The sequence below is a fragment of the Vigna angularis genome, chromosome 11 (assembly GCF_016808095.1).
Source record: "Vigna angularis cultivar LongXiaoDou No.4 chromosome 11, ASM1680809v1, whole genome shotgun sequence".
Lineage (NCBI taxonomy): Eukaryota > Viridiplantae > Streptophyta > Magnoliopsida > Fabales > Fabaceae > Vigna > Vigna angularis.
The window spans coordinates 4575588-4593497 of record NC_068980.1 but is presented as its reverse complement, the minus strand read 5'-3'; the positions used below and the strand labels follow the sequence as shown (position 1 = coordinate 4593497).

The 17910-nt window shown below is 32.8% G+C and overlaps 3 protein-coding genes across 7 annotated transcripts; all 3 read left to right on the top strand.

The window, feature by feature from the left end:
• The first annotated feature begins 38 nt into the window (after window positions 1-38).
• LOC108333378 (probable serine/threonine-protein kinase PBL28) lies at window positions 39-4888 on the top strand. Of its 5 annotated transcripts, none has more exons than XM_017568806.2 (10): window positions 39-437; window positions 2012-2206; window positions 2536-2658; window positions 2951-3181; window positions 3276-3499; window positions 3594-3723; window positions 3813-3884; window positions 3969-4146; window positions 4237-4369; window positions 4456-4888. In XM_017568806.2, exons 2-10 carry the CDS (start codon window positions 2110-2112, stop codon window positions 4693-4695), a joined length of 1428 nt encoding a protein of 475 aa, XP_017424295.1. In that variant the 5' UTR covers window positions 39-437; window positions 2012-2109; the 3' UTR covers window positions 4696-4888. The 5 variants fall into 5 exon arrangements, with proteins under 5 accessions (XP_017424295.1, XP_017424297.1, XP_017424296.1 ...); XM_017568808.2 differs by lacking the exon at window positions 39-437 and adding an exon at window positions 1616-1771 and having other exon boundaries at window positions 3011-3181; XM_017568807.2 differs by lacking the exon at window positions 39-437 and adding an exon at window positions 1616-1771 and having other exon boundaries at window positions 3597-3723.
• A 710-nt stretch (window positions 4889-5598) lies between these two features.
• LOC108334471 (protein disulfide isomerase-like 1-4) lies at window positions 5599-10127 on the top strand. Its single transcript, XM_017570333.2, has 12 exons — window positions 5599-6279; window positions 6378-6507; window positions 7111-7276; window positions 7371-7489; window positions 7583-7663; window positions 8346-8432; window positions 8675-8749; window positions 8878-8946; window positions 9031-9111; window positions 9192-9326; window positions 9525-9581; window positions 9702-10127. Exons 1-12 carry the CDS (start codon window positions 5768-5770, stop codon window positions 9864-9866), a joined length of 1677 nt encoding a protein of 558 aa, XP_017425822.1. The 5' UTR covers window positions 5599-5767; the 3' UTR covers window positions 9867-10127.
• A 1571-nt stretch (window positions 10128-11698) lies between these two features.
• On the top strand, window positions 11699-12600 carry LOC108333643 (alpha carbonic anhydrase 8). The gene is made up of 2 exons (XM_052870819.1): window positions 11699-11772; window positions 11882-12600. The coding sequence occupies exon 2, from the start codon at window positions 12051-12053 to the stop codon at window positions 12459-12461; it is 411 nt and encodes a 136-aa protein (XP_052726779.1). The 5' UTR covers window positions 11699-11772; window positions 11882-12050; the 3' UTR covers window positions 12462-12600.
• The last annotated feature ends 5310 nt before the right edge of the window (window positions 12601-17910 follow it).

The window sequence follows — 17910 nt, the reverse complement described above, 5'->3', positions numbered from 1 at the left end:
TAATGGCCAATCTACCATTACAGACCCTTCTTCTCATGTGATCTTTCTATTCTGCATCTCAACATTTTCACTCACGGTCCCCACAAACACCTTCAGTCACCATCATGTAACAGACCACTCCGTTCAATCCAAAAGTCCCATGGTCCTTTCGTTTTAGGATCAAGGATGTTCCTTTCCCTCTTCTGTCTCCATCCTTTCTTCTCAACCATCATTTTAATACAACAACACCATGCACACCTATTCCCATGTTATTGGACACACCACCACCTTCATTCTCAGCTTAATAAACAACACTCACACCAAAACCAAAACCTGATTAATCAAAGTGGAAACTTTGCATTTCCTGTTTTTCTTAACTTACTCTCTATCTTAACTGTTTAAGCTACAACCTAAGGTTTACTAGCTTCAGGGCACTTCCCAAGGGCACGTGAAACAAGGTAGAAATTCAAAGTTCTTATTCTCAACTGGTCATGATTCAGGATTGATATAATGAGTTGTGTGAAAGAACCATAAATGAATAAGATTGTCTGCACCATTTCTAGTGGCTGCTATCTGGGAAGTGGGAACCCTTTTCCTAATTTTCTCCAATGCTAATGCGTAAGCAAAGCACTCAATGTGGTCTTCTGTGGGATCTATAGATATTAGGAATAAGAATTTTGCTTTGTGACACAAAATAAATAAAAGGGTATAGACAAAATTAAAAGAAAAACAGAAAACAGCTATTAGGATTAGGCCCTCTGCAACACTAGAAGAGCCTGTACTGCATTGATGAACAGATTCTCTCCCTGTTTGTTTGTCTCCTCTTACTGTTTCTGTTATGCAATGAGTCCTGTAAATGGTGACCCTTTCTTTGTCTTGGGATTATATATCTCAACTCAGTTCTAGACCCAACCTGAATTATCATCACAATTTGACACTTTCTAGTTGTACTGTACTTGCTTTAGCCTCAACTCTTTCTAGAGATCTAAAATTCCACGAGCTTTTCCTGACAAAGATCATGTTTTTGGCTTTTGTAGTTTACCTTCCTAAGAATCACCACTTTATGCTTTTACCATGGTCCACACTCACCACATTGTTCTCCTCTCATTGCACTTTGCAGTATGAACAATGCTGTTCTGCTGTTAAAAAACAAAGTAAGATCCTGATTTTGCTTTTGCAAAACTGTTTACACTTTGCTGAATCAGTGAATATAATTTCAATTCCTTGCAGATAATTGAGGATGTGCCTGGAAAATAATTCTGAAAACCAGTTTGGTATAGAGGTAAATGATGTTTGGGTAGCTGAAAATACTGTCTTGTTTCACCAGCTCTTGAAAAACTCTTGGCTCTTAGTCCAGGTTTTGAGATTCCTTGGGAATATTTTGGGATTTGGAACTCCATTTCCCTGCTATGGAAATTTATGGGCGTAACAATGTTCAATAGAAAGCAGCAATTCCACCTGTCCATTTGAATGAAGACAACCTGTTTAAAGCGTTTTCCAGCTTTTCTTGTGGCCTTTCTTAGCTGTATAGTATAGTTATAGTCAACCAAGACCACTGCTTGGATTTTTGGGAAGCTAATGCTATAGACTAGAGTCTTACACTAACCTTCCCTTTTCAATCACTTTTACAATTATTTCAACTACTTCCAGATCTCCTTGGTAAATATGTAACTTACTCTAGAAGCATGCAAAGTGTGAATTCAATTCTTTTCCCCTCAATTTTGACCGCTATATAAATCAGTTTGCTGTGTCTATAATCTATTCCCATTATGGCAGTTCATTACACTTCTTGGTATGTTCACTTTTCACTCGTGAACTTTGTCCCTCGTGCTATTTCTGGTTAGCTAATCCACTTCCTTTGTCACTTTGGATCTTGGTTTACATTGTGGTATCTCCATTATTTCATGCTAGTTTTTCAGTGGAATTTGACTGATACTTATGAATATGAGCATACTTTACTATGTTTTTTCATGAGATTATGGGGTGAGATTTTCTTCTTAACATTTAATGACTGTGTTTTGAAACTGTGTAGGGGTGGGCTAGGAAGGTCTCAGAGGCGAGTTTGATGTCTTTGCTTCTCAAATCAAGAAGCAGAAACTGAGAATTCATAAGGACTTCCTTGGGTGATGCATGTTTACAATGCGATTGCTATGGGGGTTAAGGCTGCCTCTACTCATAATACTGATTCATCTTTTATTTCCCAACAGATCAACCTACAAATTCCACGGTACGGTTTTCTTGTTTTTTGTTTTTATATAACATTCTTGAAAAAGTTTTCTGTATCAAAAAGTTTCAGGGGACTTCAGATTGAAAAAGAGTAAATTTTCCATGAATGTAGTTCTTGATTCACTGAATTCCAAGTGCTGCTGGCTTGATATTTCTATTTGCACGTTATGAATGTACCTACCTGCTACATACGATCAATGTTTCCTTTTTCACATGGAAGTACACAAGGTCCATCATGTCACATATCAATAGTTTAAGAGGACATAGAATGTGGGAGAGGCAATGATTGAGCTTGTTGCAGTTACTGAATTATACACTTGATGATTGCAGCTGAGGCTTTGATCACTTTCAAGGGTTCGCTTGGAGGTCCACAGCAATTAGGATGCAGCATTGTGAAATATCCATGTCAAATGCAATGGCCTTGTCTTGACTGCTATAAACTAAAAGATCCAGGTGCTTTTTTCTCAAATTCTCTGTAAGCTCCTTCTCTCCATCTCTCTGAATTTTTGAGAGTAGCCATTGATTGATAAAACTGAGTCAAACATTGAGATTCACTCCAGAATTTAATTGATGAGGATATAGGAGTGATTTTTTATCCACACTTTTTTTCAATTTTGGTAACATAAAGTTTTGGGATATTAAACCTCTACATATAAAAAATTTCACTTTTCACTTCAAATGTTTTCCTTGAAAACCTCAGCTCAATCATAAGAGTTGTAAGAAAAACTCTCCACTTGAGAAACAGGTGGAGTAACAACAAAGATAGATGGGAATAATGACATTCCAACACTTACACCTCTTCCAGAAACTCAAGACAGAAAACCAGGTGGAAGAAGGAGTTCTGCCGTAATTGGTAGCGTTATTGCTGCCATAGTTGTCGTTGTAATCCTGGTGACTGTCTATATCTGCTTGATGCGTGTTAAAAAATCTATGAGGCAAACATCTGAGGTTGCTTCTTCTATGCCATCTCCCACCGGTTAGTTCATTTCATCTCGTCAATGAATTGATAAAATTAACTACTCTGTGTTGTGATTCATTTTGTTAGAATAACATGACATTATCTTTTACAGTTGAGATGGGAAGAGTCAACACGCAGCATGTCACTGCTTTCTCTCCACAAAACACAAGGCAGTTAACAATTTTGGAACTGGAACAAGCAACACAGAATTTCAGTCGTAATAATATCATTGGTGAAGGTGGATTTGGTGTTGTATACAAGGGCTTGCTTCAAGATGGTTCTATTGTGGCTATAAAAAGGCGTCTATTTGCTCTGACAAAAGATTTCGTCCTAAATGTAATTAAATATCTCTTTTTTTGTTCTGATATATTGCCACATAAGAAGGTTTAGAAGGCCTTTACCAAGTATTTTGATTTCTTTCAACGGATAGCAGGTGAAACAGATAGCTCATATTCACCACATCCACCTGGTCAAGCTCATAGGATACTATGAAGATAGCCATCAACAATTACTTGTATATGAATATCTCCCTAACGGCAATGTAGGGAGTCACCTATATGGTAATCTTCCCCCTCCATGTTTACGTGAGATTTGTTGCATCTTGAGTTGTGTATTTTATGCTTCGTGCTTCTGTTTATGCAATATGCAGACAGTGAAGGTTTACCTGTTGGAAGGTTAAACTTGTGGCGAAGGTTGTCTATTGCTTTAGGCGCATCCAAAGGTAAACCAATTTTGGCTACGCTTTTTATTATCTTGTTTCTTTTGGAATTCAAAACTCACTCAGTTCAATCTTACTTTGTATCAGGAGTGGAACATCTTCACAGTTTGGTTCCTCCTTTGGTTCACACAAACCTTAGAACTAGCAATGTTCTGTTAGATGAAAATTTTACTGCCAAGGTTTCTGATTATGGATTCTGCAAACTGCAAACACAAGTTGATCAGGCAGGCTCGTCTTCAAATGTAGACTGTTTTCTTGACCCAGAGTACGCTAAAACTTCAAATGTAGAATCTGAACAATTTTAACTTTCCTTGTTGATTGAAACTAAACGAGTTTTTAATTTCCATGAACAAAGGTTGAGCTTTCCGCAAAACTTTTCGGAGAAGAGTGATGTATACAGCTTCGGGGTGTTCTTGCTAGAGTTGATTTGTGGCTGTGAAGCACATAACAAAAACATGTTACACCCAGATGAAAATATAGCATTTCAGGTATATCTATGCTTCCAAACTTGATGGATCTTGTTCTTGGACTTTCCAACTCAGGCTTACTAATCCCAACTTTAACAAATTTGAAGGTAAAAAATAGTGTTGACTTGGACAAATTTGTTGACATGACACTGGGATACAAAGAAAAACATGGTGCTAGACGAATTTTGATGTTGGCATTGCAGTGTGTGGATGCTACTCGCAGAAGACCATCAATGGCGCAAATTGTGCTAGAGCTGGAGCGGATTCAAAGAGAAATCGTTCCCATGTATCCTCAATTCAACGATGAGATTGGTGCCGTGACTCTTGGGAGTGAGCTCTTTCAATGATATGCCTTGCCATGTACGCAGTGCTACTTTAGAAACCATTTTTATTGTTGTTGCAGAACTTTTATTGTTATGCTTATTGACTTATTGTAGGTACGTTGGTCTTGAAACGATATTATTCATTTGTAATTTGTAATTATTACAAAGTAAATAAAATGTTGAAAACAAGTAGGAACTAGATTGGATATTATAAATTTGCGCAAAAGATGTTGGTTTTCAAATTTATAATATTTGATCACAATATTTATCATTGATATTAATATTTTGTTATGATTATATCATCTTCTACTTTGTCGTCACTATGAAAACATAATTTATTCTCTTACATTAGCTGTGTACTATAACATTTGAAGCTGACATCTCAACTTCTAGATTTTTTAAAATCAACAACCCATTTTAGAAGATAAAGGAAGGTTAAACAAGAAAATTTTGTTATAATTTAATAAAAGAGTCATATAGCAAATAATTTCACTTTTTATTTTATTTATCTTTATTAAATTAAAAAAGTGGCAGTCAATGTATTTTATTTAATATAATTTTGGTCCCTCAATTTCATTTCATTTGTAATTTTATCAAGTATACCATTACTTTATTTTGATTTATTTATCTATCACGTTTGAAAATGAGATTTTTTAGTTCATTTTCATCTCACTTTCTTCATAAACAAACAACTGTATATTTCTTTTCTTGTTTTTTCTTTTACATTTTCTTTTATTTTCCTTTGTGACACGGGCACGAGAAATCAAAACTACAACAATAGGCAAAAGAAGGTATAAAAATTGTACGCAAGTTTCGAATCTAGTGCAATAATGGCATCAATAAATTATCAATTACTACTAATAAATATAGTAATTAAAAATTGGATATTTAATATAGTAGTTTCAACGATTTGCAGCAAAAATTGAGTGAGCGTTTATTTTTGGGTAGAAAGAGAATTGATTTGATTTGAGTTGAAAGTCAACGAAGTCACACAGCACATAGTCATAGAGTCCCAGTGCCGTTAACAGCCAGATCGCTCTTTTCTTTCTCTGCAATCCCAATCTCAGTTTCTTCCATTCTTCCCTTCACTCTCACAATGCGAATCCTTCTCCTTCTCTCCCTCGCCACGCTCCTCCTCTTCTCCTCCTTCTCTTCCACCCTCTGCGCCGCCCCGCCCGCGGCCGACGACGACAATGAAGACCTCAGTTTCCTCGAAGAGGAGACCTCCACACCGGACCACCACCAACACCACTTCGATGACGCCAGTGACGACTTCGACGACTTCGAGGACGACTCCGAGGCCTACAAGCAGCCTCAGGTTGACGAGAAAGATGTCATCGTTTTGAAGGACAAGAATTTCAGCGACGTCATCAAGAACAACCGCTTCGTCATGGTCGAATTCTACGCGCCGTGGTGCGGCCACTGTCAGGCACTCGCACCGGAGTACTCCGCCGCCGCCTCCGAGCTCAAGGGCGAAGATGTCATTTTGGCGAAGGTCGATGCCACGGAGGAGAATGAATTGGGGCAGCAATACGATGTGCAGGGTTTTCCCACTATCTACTTCTTCGCTGATGGCATTCACAAGCCTTATAATGGCCAAAGGACCAAGTAAGACTCCCTCCCGTTCTCTCTCTCTCATTGCAACTCTTGATTTGATTGGATCTGACTCATTTTTTGTTTTTTGTTTGAACTTGATTGGAATGCAGGGATGCTATAGTAACGTGGATTAAGAAGAAAATTGGACCTGGTGTATACAACTTGACTACATTGGAGGATGCTCAACGTATTCTGGCCAACGAAACTAAAGTTGTTTTGGGCTTCCTCAACTCTTTAGTTGTAAGTATTCAGATTTCTTCGCGCATTGTTTGATTCTGGTTGATAAATATACAATCACGTTGACTTACTAAATGCTCAAATTTGGTTCTACTTTAGGAGTTAGTTCTGGTCCAGAATTGATTTTGACTTAAAGTGACTTTACATTTACATGCATCTCATTGGATCCATTGCATCGTTTGGTTCTGGTTGATAAATATACAATCACGTTGACTTACTAAACGATCAATTTTGGTTCTGCTTTCGGAGTTAGTTCTGGTCCAGAATTGATTTTGACTTAAAGTAACTTTACATTTACATGCATCTCACTGGATCCATAAAATCATACTTGCTATCAACATGTTTTTAGAATAAAACATTCAAATATAAATGACATCACTTCAGAATCGATTCGATCTAAAATTAATTTTGTACACCCACCAAACACACATGCAGCTGACGCTTTTGGAATATTAATGTCTTCTGCAATTGTTGATTTGATTCTCTGGATTAAATCAAATCCTAGAGCTATATAGTTGGAATGTATGAAATTGTTGATTGTTCTTTATTTGACAAGTGAAACTGTTGGTTGTTATGTTTCATTATCCTGTGATGCATAATGTGCAGGGTTCTGAGAGTGAGGAGCTTGCTTCCGCTTCAAGACTTGAGGATGATGTCAATTTTTATCAGACTGTGAATTCTGACGTGGCCAAGCTTTTCCATATTGATCCCGATGCTAAGCGCCCAGCTTTGATCCTCGTCAAGAAGGAGGAAGAAAAACTTAGCCACTTTGGTTTGTTTAATTTCTCATCCTTAGTCTTTGTTTCCAGTTGCCATGTTTTTTCTTTCCTTGTTAACAATGATATATTTTCACTATGTCTAAGCAGATGGAAAATTTGAGAAGTCTGCAATAGCGGACTTTGTCTTTTCAAACAAGCTTCCTTTGGTAACAATATTTACAAGAGAAAGTGCCCCAGCAGTTTTCGAAAATTCAATCAAGAAACAGGTAGGTATTCATATACATGTATGTTATTATATTGTAATCTCTTAAGAAAAATATTCTCATAACGTTGCTTTGTGTTTGAAACCACAATTTTAGGTGTTGCTGTTTGCGACTTCAAAGGATTCACAGAAGTTCATCCCAGTATTTCAAGAAGTAGCAAAATCTTTCAAGGGAAAGGTATATTTTTTACAGGCTACTAATTATTACTGTTATGTCATTCTTTCTCTGGACAAATTTGCATGTCTTTTATTTCAGAATCAGAAGAGTGCAAATTGAAATAGAATTCATTGTTTTTCATGCGAATTCTGGGGCAGGGCACTCCTTAGTGGGTCATGAAAGTAGATTGGGAGGAAGGATTTCTCAGATATAGTTACGATGACATGGGATTTAGTTTCTTGGTGGATGTACTTTTCTTTTGCTAAACTTAAAAAGTGGAAAACTAGGTACGAAGTAGGTTTAAAATCTTACAGGCATGGTAGTTGCTCGAATTCTGAAAGTTAGTTCTGATTTGATTAGCTTTAGATCAAGATGAGTACAAAAGGAAGTGCTGTGCAGAATTGTTTCTAAGCTAAACACCTTCTAACCTTCACATCCTTGTATCTGCAAATATCCAGCTCGTTTTAAAATCATCAGAGTATTGAACTTGCCCCTAATGATATCGGAAATTTGTTTCTTCATTCTGGTCTTGCTACATTTCACTGATAGCCCCCTCTCCATTTTCTATGCAGGAAATAGTAAAATTTACTTTCTACATTTTACTGATAAAAGTTTTACATATTGTTCTTTTAGCTCTTGCCCCTGACGCGTACTTAGATTTTTTTAAGAAATAATTTAACTTTATTGCTATTATCTATTGCAGTTGATCTTTGTATCCGTTGAACTGGATAATGAAGATGTTGGAAAGCCTGTTTCAGAATACTTTGGTGTCGGCGGAGATGGTCCAAAAGTAGTCATTTCTTCTTCCCTGTGTTAATTTTATTTGAATGATAAGCTATGAAAATCATGAAATTAAAATATTTCATCCTTTAAATCATTGGGAAGTATATTTAATGCTCCAAAATTAATTATTTCTTCTTCACTGTTTAAATTTTAGTTAAATGATGTGCCATGAAAATCATGACATCAACAAGTACATCCTTTAAATGTTTTGGAAGTGTATTTAATTAACCAGTGGAATTTTCAATGCAGGTACTTGGATACACTGGGAATGATGATGGAAGAAAATTTGTGCTTGACGGAGAGGTGACTGCTGACAGAATTAAGGTACTTTTTGCATAGGTTTTTGTTCATTTGCTGACATGCCAGGAAGTGTGCGTGGATGCTTTTATCAATACTTCATTAGGTTTGATAGCAATAATTTTGACTAAATTTCTAATCTTCGTTTTCCACAGGCATTTGGGGAAGATTTTCTCGATGACAAGCTGAAACCATTTTACAAGTCAGATCCAATCCCTGAAAGTGTATGTTATTTTATTTTCCAACCATCAATTATGTCCTATTAATTTTGCCTTTCATTTCTGATGTGCTTCCTAACTTTATAACAGAATGATGGTGATGTGAAAATAGTAGTTGGGAATAATTTTGATGAAATTGTCTTGGATGAGTCAAAGGATGTTCTCCTTGAGGTGAAATTTTAACCCTAAACTTTTTCAGTTTTATTTGTATCTGCACCATTATCTTGTTATTTGATGCTTGCTGGACTCAGATTTATGCTCCCTGGTGTGGCCATTGCCAAGCACTGGAGCCAATATATGACAAGCTTGCGAAACATCTTCGTAGTATCGAGTCTCTTGTAATAGCCAAGATGGATGGAACAACAAATGAGCACCCCAGGGCTAAGGTTAGCCCAGATTTTATTTGCAAGCATTTGTTACATGCTATATGGTTAATTATCAATATAAATGTTGTTAAGTGCTAACTCTTGCTAGGTTTTAGGTTTACTACCCGAATCTACTATTCCTTTAACGGATCCATCTTTACTGAGTAATGAAAGATATGAGAATTTAATTGTGACTATTAATCTCTTTTCACTTGGCAGCCCGACGGATTCCCCACCCTTCTTTTCTTCCCAGCAGGAAACAAGAGTTTTGAACCTGTAAGTGAATATTAAGCAAGATCACATATTTTATCAATTTAGCTGTTCTACATACGCTTATGCATATGATTTTATCATTGGGTGATTAAAACATATGTAATTGGTTCATTGCGTGTGCAGATTACTGTTGATACAGATCGTACTGTGGTGGCCTTCTACAAGTTCCTCAAAAAACATGCATCAATTCCATTCAAGCTCCAGAAACCAACCTCAACTACTCAATCCGAGAGCTCTGGTGACAAAGAGAGACAGAGTAGCAATAGTGATGTGAAGGATGAATTATGAAGAGTTAAGTAACATTTTTTTCTTTATAAAACTATAATCCAGATTGATGATAACATGTTACTGAGGGTGAAATATATGAGCTACTTCTTCTCACCCCGGCCAATATAAAATGTGGGGACGGAGGGGGGTTAGATTCAGAAAGTGGCACAATTGCAAGGCAACATATGTATTACTGTAACTTCAAATTTGACAACTGTGGGCACTTTATAATTTTTGGGTTGAGACTTCAATAAATTCCCTGCTAAAGTTTACTTTTTTTTCTCCGAACTCTTAATAATGAAAAAGTTGCATGTATCTACTTGATTGGCTATGGTTTTTCTTCTCTGTATCATCAATATAATGTTGTTGAAGGAGAAATGATACATGCACGCAAGGGAACCTCTCAACTCACTAACATCGCACAAGTCTATGTAGTGCCAGAAATGAGGAGTATGTAAGCTCATGGGTGTAGTGCAGAGGTTGTGTATAGGCTAATAAGCAATATCGATGACTGATAATTGAAAAATAAGTAGTAGATGGGCCTTTGGAAAATTTTCCCGTAAATATTTCTATATGCATTATTTTTATATACAAGATAGGATAGATTCCTCTGTCAAATGTCAAAAGGCACCAAAGTACTTTACAAAAGGTAATTTTTGTACATAATTTCTTTTTCCATTCGAGTACTTTTGGCTGATATTTCAGTTATTTTAGTGGACATCTTAACAAAATTCTAAAACCATCAGTTAAATATCATGGGGGGACATTTATCCCACTTCTGGGTGGTTCCTGAATGATTTGGGAGAGGAGAAGGTAAATAAATGGTGTCATGCCAAAGGCATTCAGAAGGATGAATTTGAAAAAAAAAAAAAAGAGTGAGAAAGTAATAAGAAAAAATAAGGGTTTGGTGTATCGGTGGCCGGATAAATGTGGATTTTGTTATCTATGGACGTTTGATGGGGGAGGAGAAAGTGAAAGAGGAAGAGAAGAAGATCAAAATGATTTCTGGTGAGGGAGGATGTTTGCATGCGGGCGTTGCCTACACAGTATATGCAAAACATTTGAAACGCATACATTCTTACAAAATATGTTAAGCACACAAGTTTTCATAAACTTTCACTAATTTAAAATTATGTTACATTTTATTGGTGTTTATCAAAGCTATTATCACAATTGGTTTTAATATACTAAAAAATAAATTTATTTAATCATATTATTGTTATTAATATCATTTATTTATTTAGAAATATTTTATATGATTAGTTTAGATAACAAACCATTAAATTAGTAAAAAATTCATTATATTTTTATTTACAATTATTAAATAATATACAAAACCGAGTCTAGATCTCGATCAATCCTTCTTTTAATTTTTCCGCTATTTTGCCAACTCAAACAAGTTTAATTTAATGAAAAATACAAACGGCTAAGGAGCTTTAAATTCTTGAAATAGAAACCTATAAATGGAATTGGCGTGTTTCGAATACTTTCCATTGTTTAAATCAACTTGGCGTTTGGGAGATCCAAGAGACGAAGTTTCGCTTTCTTTTGTTTCTTATATTTAGATACCAAATATTAATAAATATTGTGCTGTACGCTCGTTAACAAAAAAAAAATGAAAATAACGAGCAAAAGAAATTTCAATATATTACTAAGTATATTTTTCTTTAAATATTTTTCATTGATTAGTTCTTTAACAAGAATTTTCACATATTCTGATTAGTATAAATTACTATATTTGAGTACATCCTAGTGTTTTATAATACTAGATCATCTATATAAAACTGTGAATCAAATGCGTCACCGTAAAATAGACATCATTGTTATTTAAATTTAAATCCATAGAACATGAAAAAAATAAAATAAAATAACAGATTGAAAAGCGCTTCTGCGTGCGTGGAAATGCAAAGAATCCAGTTTTCCTTTGGTAAGGCACACCATTTCGTGATAACTCATAAGCAAGCATCGACAATTGATTTTGCATTACCTACACTTTCTTCAAAACACTCTAACTCTTCTTTTCTTTCGGCAAACAGCCACGTGTCCAAATCAGTGCTACTCTGAATTTTTTTTCATCGCTGTATGCATCTGTGACTTGCCGCAGACTCAGATCAACCGGTTTTCCATATCTTCAACTTCCAAAACTCTTCACGATTCAGATCAACACTATTTCTCTTTTTTTTTTTTTTCAGAAATAATTATTCAATGCCAAATGTCACGTTATTTTCTCTTTTTCTCCTCTTCCTCTCTCTTTCACTGCACCTTGCTCTCTCCAAACCACGGTCTCCCTCTCCATCTCCGTCACCGTCCGTCCACGCTCCGAAACCTTCCCCCGCCAGCTCACCTCTAGGTTCACCGTCGCCTTCGCGGAGTCCCGGCTCCGCTCCGGCGCCTTCGCCGGGAATTTCTCAGGGGGACAATATCCACGCCGACGAGGATGAAAGAGCAGAAAATTCTTCAAGAGGAGGATTAAGTTGGAGCAAGAAGGCGGGATTAGGGATTGGAGTAATTGTGGCGGCGAGCGTGTTAATATTGGCGGGAATGGTGTACAAGAAGCGGAAGCAGAATATACGGCGCTCTCGGTATGCATACGCCGTAAGGAGAGAATTTCTCTGAACGCATTCTTCCTCTATATGCTTGTTTTCTTCATATGTTAAACATAATTTCTAGATTCTTTTAATTTGCTTTCATCCATCACCATTGCCAAGCATTTCTATCTTCCTAAAAACATGTTCGTCATCATTTTCATTTTGCACATTTATTTGCCTCTTGCCGCTATTAGTGATAAAGATTCTGATCTATATTCTTTTCTATATTTTTCAGTACTAATCATGTTTCATATTTTCTTTTCTTACAATATTTAATTTGTCAAGTTTAAAAATATAGATTTTTTTTATAATTTTTTATTAATACATGTATTTAATTTTATCTTTCTTTTATGATGGTATAATATTATATCATACACTAAATAATTTTACTCACTTTAATGTTTGTTTTCTTTAATATGCATGATGTATGGTAAAAAATAATTTATTTACATAAATTAAACAATTTTTTTACCAATAAAATGTCTAGAATTAGAGGTAAAGGTATCCTTTTATAATAAAAGAAAAATAAATTTTAAATTCTAATATCAAATTAAAAAATAATTTTCGATAATAATATTTTAAAAAAATGTTGGTGGAGAGGGGCAAATATCAAATTCTAAGGGGGCTGGTTCTCAGATATGGGCTCAAGCACGATATATTTACCTGTAAAAAGATGATGAATGTTTCTTGCTTCACCCATCAAATTTGTTCTTGCACTCCCTCATTTCAGATTATGTTTTTGAGAACGTATTAAATCAAATTTAGAAAATAAAACCTTCCACTTTTCCAAAAGACAATCACCTACTCTTATTCAGAAAAAAAATTTGTGAAAGATGGAATGCAAGAACAAAATTGATAAGGTGCAAGAAGCAATAGCAAAAACTGCTACACATTCTACATAATTTTCTTTTCTTATTTTGGGCTGTCCAAATTTAATATAACACAGTCTTAAAAACCCTCTTTCACATCTTTATTACTATCACTACATTCACATATATTTTATTTTCTCACTAGAAAAATGACATATTTTATTTAAAAAATATAAATTAAATATTTAAACCTATAAAATATAGAAATATTGTTTAGAACAAAGTTTTAACTAAAAAAAAACAAAATATCAAAATTTTTAATTGAAATTTATAAAATAGAGAAAATATTAAAATTTATTGAAAAATTTTTATTGAGAAAAAATATAAAAATAAAAGTTGGAGCTTTTTTATACATTTTTTTTTTATTTTAAGAAGTTTGAGTATTATAAAATTTTGGTTTTCCTTTTTTTAATAAAGATTTTGAAATGTATATTTATTTATTGAAAATGATTAGTTGTAAGTTTAAATTTTTTTATAGTGTAATGTAATTTTTATTATTTAAAAATTAGTTAGGAGAAAGAAATTGAAAGAATAAAAATTCAAAAATCTAAATGTAAATTAGATAATTTTTTTAAGTTATTTGTTATTTAAATTAAAGTTAATAATTAGAAAAATAAATTATCTAGTCATAACCTTTTATTTTTAGAAAAATTTAGTAATAGATGTACAGTAAAATTAAAATAAAGATAACATGATTAAAATTTGCTACAACCCTGTTTATAAATTCTATCTTTTTTTATTCTCTTTCTTTACGTGTTCGTCTCTTTTTTTTATCTCTTTCTTTTTTTTTTCTTTCTTTACTTATTATCTCTTTTTCTCTTTCTATTTGTTATGTTTCTTTTTTCTCTCCCTCTCTTTCTCTGCATACATATATTTATAAGTTAAAAAATAATGTGTATTTCTCTCTTTCTCTATATACATATATTTATAGTTAAAAAATGGTATTTATTTTATGTTTTTTTTATCTTAGGATAAAGATAATAAGTCAAAGTTTATCTTCTATTGGATTAATAACTCTTTTAAGTATAAGAAGTGACAAAAGAATTTTCTATCTGATGACCAAAAGGATAGTTGGAATTTTGGAACAACTCCTTCGCAAACTTCTTGTGAAAAATATTGTTAAAGTTTGCTTATCAACTCAACCAGTCATGAATGTGAGGTAAATGTAGACAACAATATATTTGTCTGGATTGATGCTATCATCATACTGATCAAAAGTGAAGGCTTTTTATTATTTAGGAAGAAAGGTATCCGTGATGCCATCAATAAAGAGACGTTGACATTTCCTCCCCCATCGTTGAGGAGTTGTCTTTGGCCCCTTCATTTTTGGTGATAGGGTTGTACTCGTTCTCTTCTTTAGTTTCGCCTTCTCCTTCCTCTTTCTGGTCGCTTCATCAGTCTTAACTTTCCTTCTTAGCCTAGCATTCTCTACTCTCAAGACGTTTATATCCTAGCGCTAATCTTTTTAAACTTAGCAAACTCTTACTACATTTGCTTTTGTGCCTCTAACATAGTGACTATGTTAGCTAAGGAGGATCTTACTTCTCTTGCTCCAACCATCTTGCTTCTCGTAGGCACCATAAATTGTTTTCTTTACAAAATATAAGTTTGCTCCATGGTGGAGCCCAATTGTTCTTATAGAGCCAAATATATCTTGCAAAGACTCCAACAAGTATACTTCAAAACTTCAAAACTTTAACTTCAAAAATACACATCCTTTTTAAGGGTACTCATCCTCTCCTAGCCGGATAGAAGTGATGTCTACAAAAAACACTTTATGCTCAAGTCAGCCAAACGTGAATAAATAATATATGTGATAATAAATGAAAACCTAACTTGTTACCTTGTAAGTTATGTTATTTATACTATTATTTATAGGCTTTTTACTTGGGTAGGCCTGATTCATGTGGTTAATTACCTCAATTAATCTTTGATTAGCCAAACTTGCTAATGATGCTTTAATCTTGATGTTAATATAGTTAATATTTGTTAGAGTTTGCCTACGTCGATATGTTGTTGATCAAACCGTCAAAGTATGTATTTACAGTATAATAGCCAAATACATATAGGTATAGGTGATCGAGATGTATTATGACACACATGTACAATTATATTTTAATTAATAAGATTTATGTGGAAAAAAACTTATGAATTGTTCATGTTTTTATGAGAAATGATGAGAATTAAATATAATATTAGGTAAATTAATTACTAATAAATATTAAATATTGATTAGTAAAACTTAATTTAAAAATTTTAAGATCTTATTAAATGTGTATTTGCAATATAATGAAAGAGATATGGTTTGTGAAAGGAAAATTGATTATTTTTTTTATTCAAGAGAACTTTCTAGTTTTAAAAATCTATGTTTGATAAGATAAATTATAACGATGAATTGCATAGTGACTCATATTCTCACTTTCATCTTTTTACTCTTTTTTTTTAGAATAGTGTCAGCAACTTCTATGAAATAAATATCAAAACAATCTTCTATTTTATCATCACTATACGCATATATAATTGATTTAATAATTTATACACATATAAATATAATTATTCAGAACTTATAAAATCAAATAAGACCTAATAAATGTTTATATAAAAGGTAGGAAATATAATTCTAAAAAAAGGTCTCAATGAAATATATTTAAGTTTGATACAATTCAACATATGCACCTACATGTTTTTATTTAAAAATATTATTATCACAATTTAAAGTAATTATTTTTCAAAAGCATTAATATTGTGTTTGGTTCCAGAGGTTTCCTGTTTATTAGAGAATGGAGCTAATATTCATTTTGTTTGATTAAGTGTATTTGAAGTGATTTGGGAGAGTAAATTTGTGGGATTAACTGAAATCTCTATCATCGAATACGAAGATTATACATTTATCTATGCTGTTATACTACTACTAAAAACATGAATATCTCATTTATACTTTTAATAAATCAATCTTACTTTATGCTTATATAAAGTATGATTACCTTCGTAATATCTTCTCTCATTCTCATCAAAGTAATTTCCCACCCATTTCAAAAGTCAAGTATTAACTCATCCCATCTTTAAAATTAATTTAAACAAGTACAAAGTAAAATATTGTCTGAATAACATTCTTATTTAAAACTTAATTTATTTTAATTAATACAATATTAATTAAATGGCAGCACAAATTATTAAAAATTACTTGTTTTAGCAACTGGGGTTATATAAATTGACTTATATAATCTTCACATAAAGAATATATGTAGAAATCAACAACTTACAAAAAAAAAAAAAACTCACAATCTAACAAAGTTAAGTCAATATTAAGTTCACATGTAACCTTACAGTTGTATTAATCAAAATCAAACTATATCCTATAAAATACCTCCTTTAACTTTAAAACTTATATCAAAACAATAATTAAAAGATTATATTTCATTTAACAATTGATAACAATAAAATAACTTTTAAACTTGTTACCAATGTTCCATTCTGTCATAAAAGCTTGATACATTCAAACTTAGAAATTAATAAAATATCTATTAATAAAATCACTTATAAAGAAATATCTCAACATATGAAACCATAATAATTAACCAAAAATTCAAATTTTACTCCAATTTCTAAATTAGCAAGGATTTTACATTAATCCACAACTCAAAAAATCATATATATATATATATATATATATATATATATATATATATATATATATATATACACACACACACACACGTCAAGTAACTCTTAGAACAAAATTATTTATCCTTTATCGTTGATAGGGTGTTGGAGGATGGTGCAGGAAGTAATAGCATAAAAGAAAGCTTATAAATGTGCAATTGGCACCATTGTCTGCTAAGCTCACACCCCATTCCTTTTGTTTTTAAATACAATAATCTTGTTTTCAGCCCAAACTCAAAGCCCAGCAACACTAAAAGTCAAGCTATTTATCACAGTCCTCCTTTTTAGCACAACTATTATCATTTAATAAAAAACAAATTAATTTATAAAACTATATATTAAGCATGAATTAAATTTATCAATTTTGAATTTATCCACGCTTATTTTAAGGCACAAAAAGTACGTCCTTACTCAAAACAAACGAAAAGAATATAGAAAATATATAATGTTACTCAAATGTAAGCATTTTCATTTTTTTTATAAAAATATTTTACTGGATTATCGAACTAGTTTAAGTTTAAAAAGTTTTTAAGGTGAACCAATTGCAACTTATTTGATTTAGGTTGAAATAAAATAAGTTTTATTGTTATATATTCAGTGAAAACATTAACACTCATAACAAATATAATTATCAAATAGATATTATAAAATCGTATTGTCTACATATAGATAATTTGATTTTGTGATTGAATAAAACTATCAAAAGTCTTTACATTATTTATATTTCCACAATGTCGTAAAAAACTGTTCGTTTATTCATTCAACAAACCAACTAATCAAATCAGTTTTGACTAATTCAATTTATTTGGTTGACAAGTCAAAATTCTTGGAGTCAACCTAATTCGATAGACTCTCATTGCTGCCTTTTTGTCAACTGTGATGCCTTAAACCGATGGGAAATAGTAATTAAGAAATAGAGTGAGCATCATTGACATGAAAAGCATG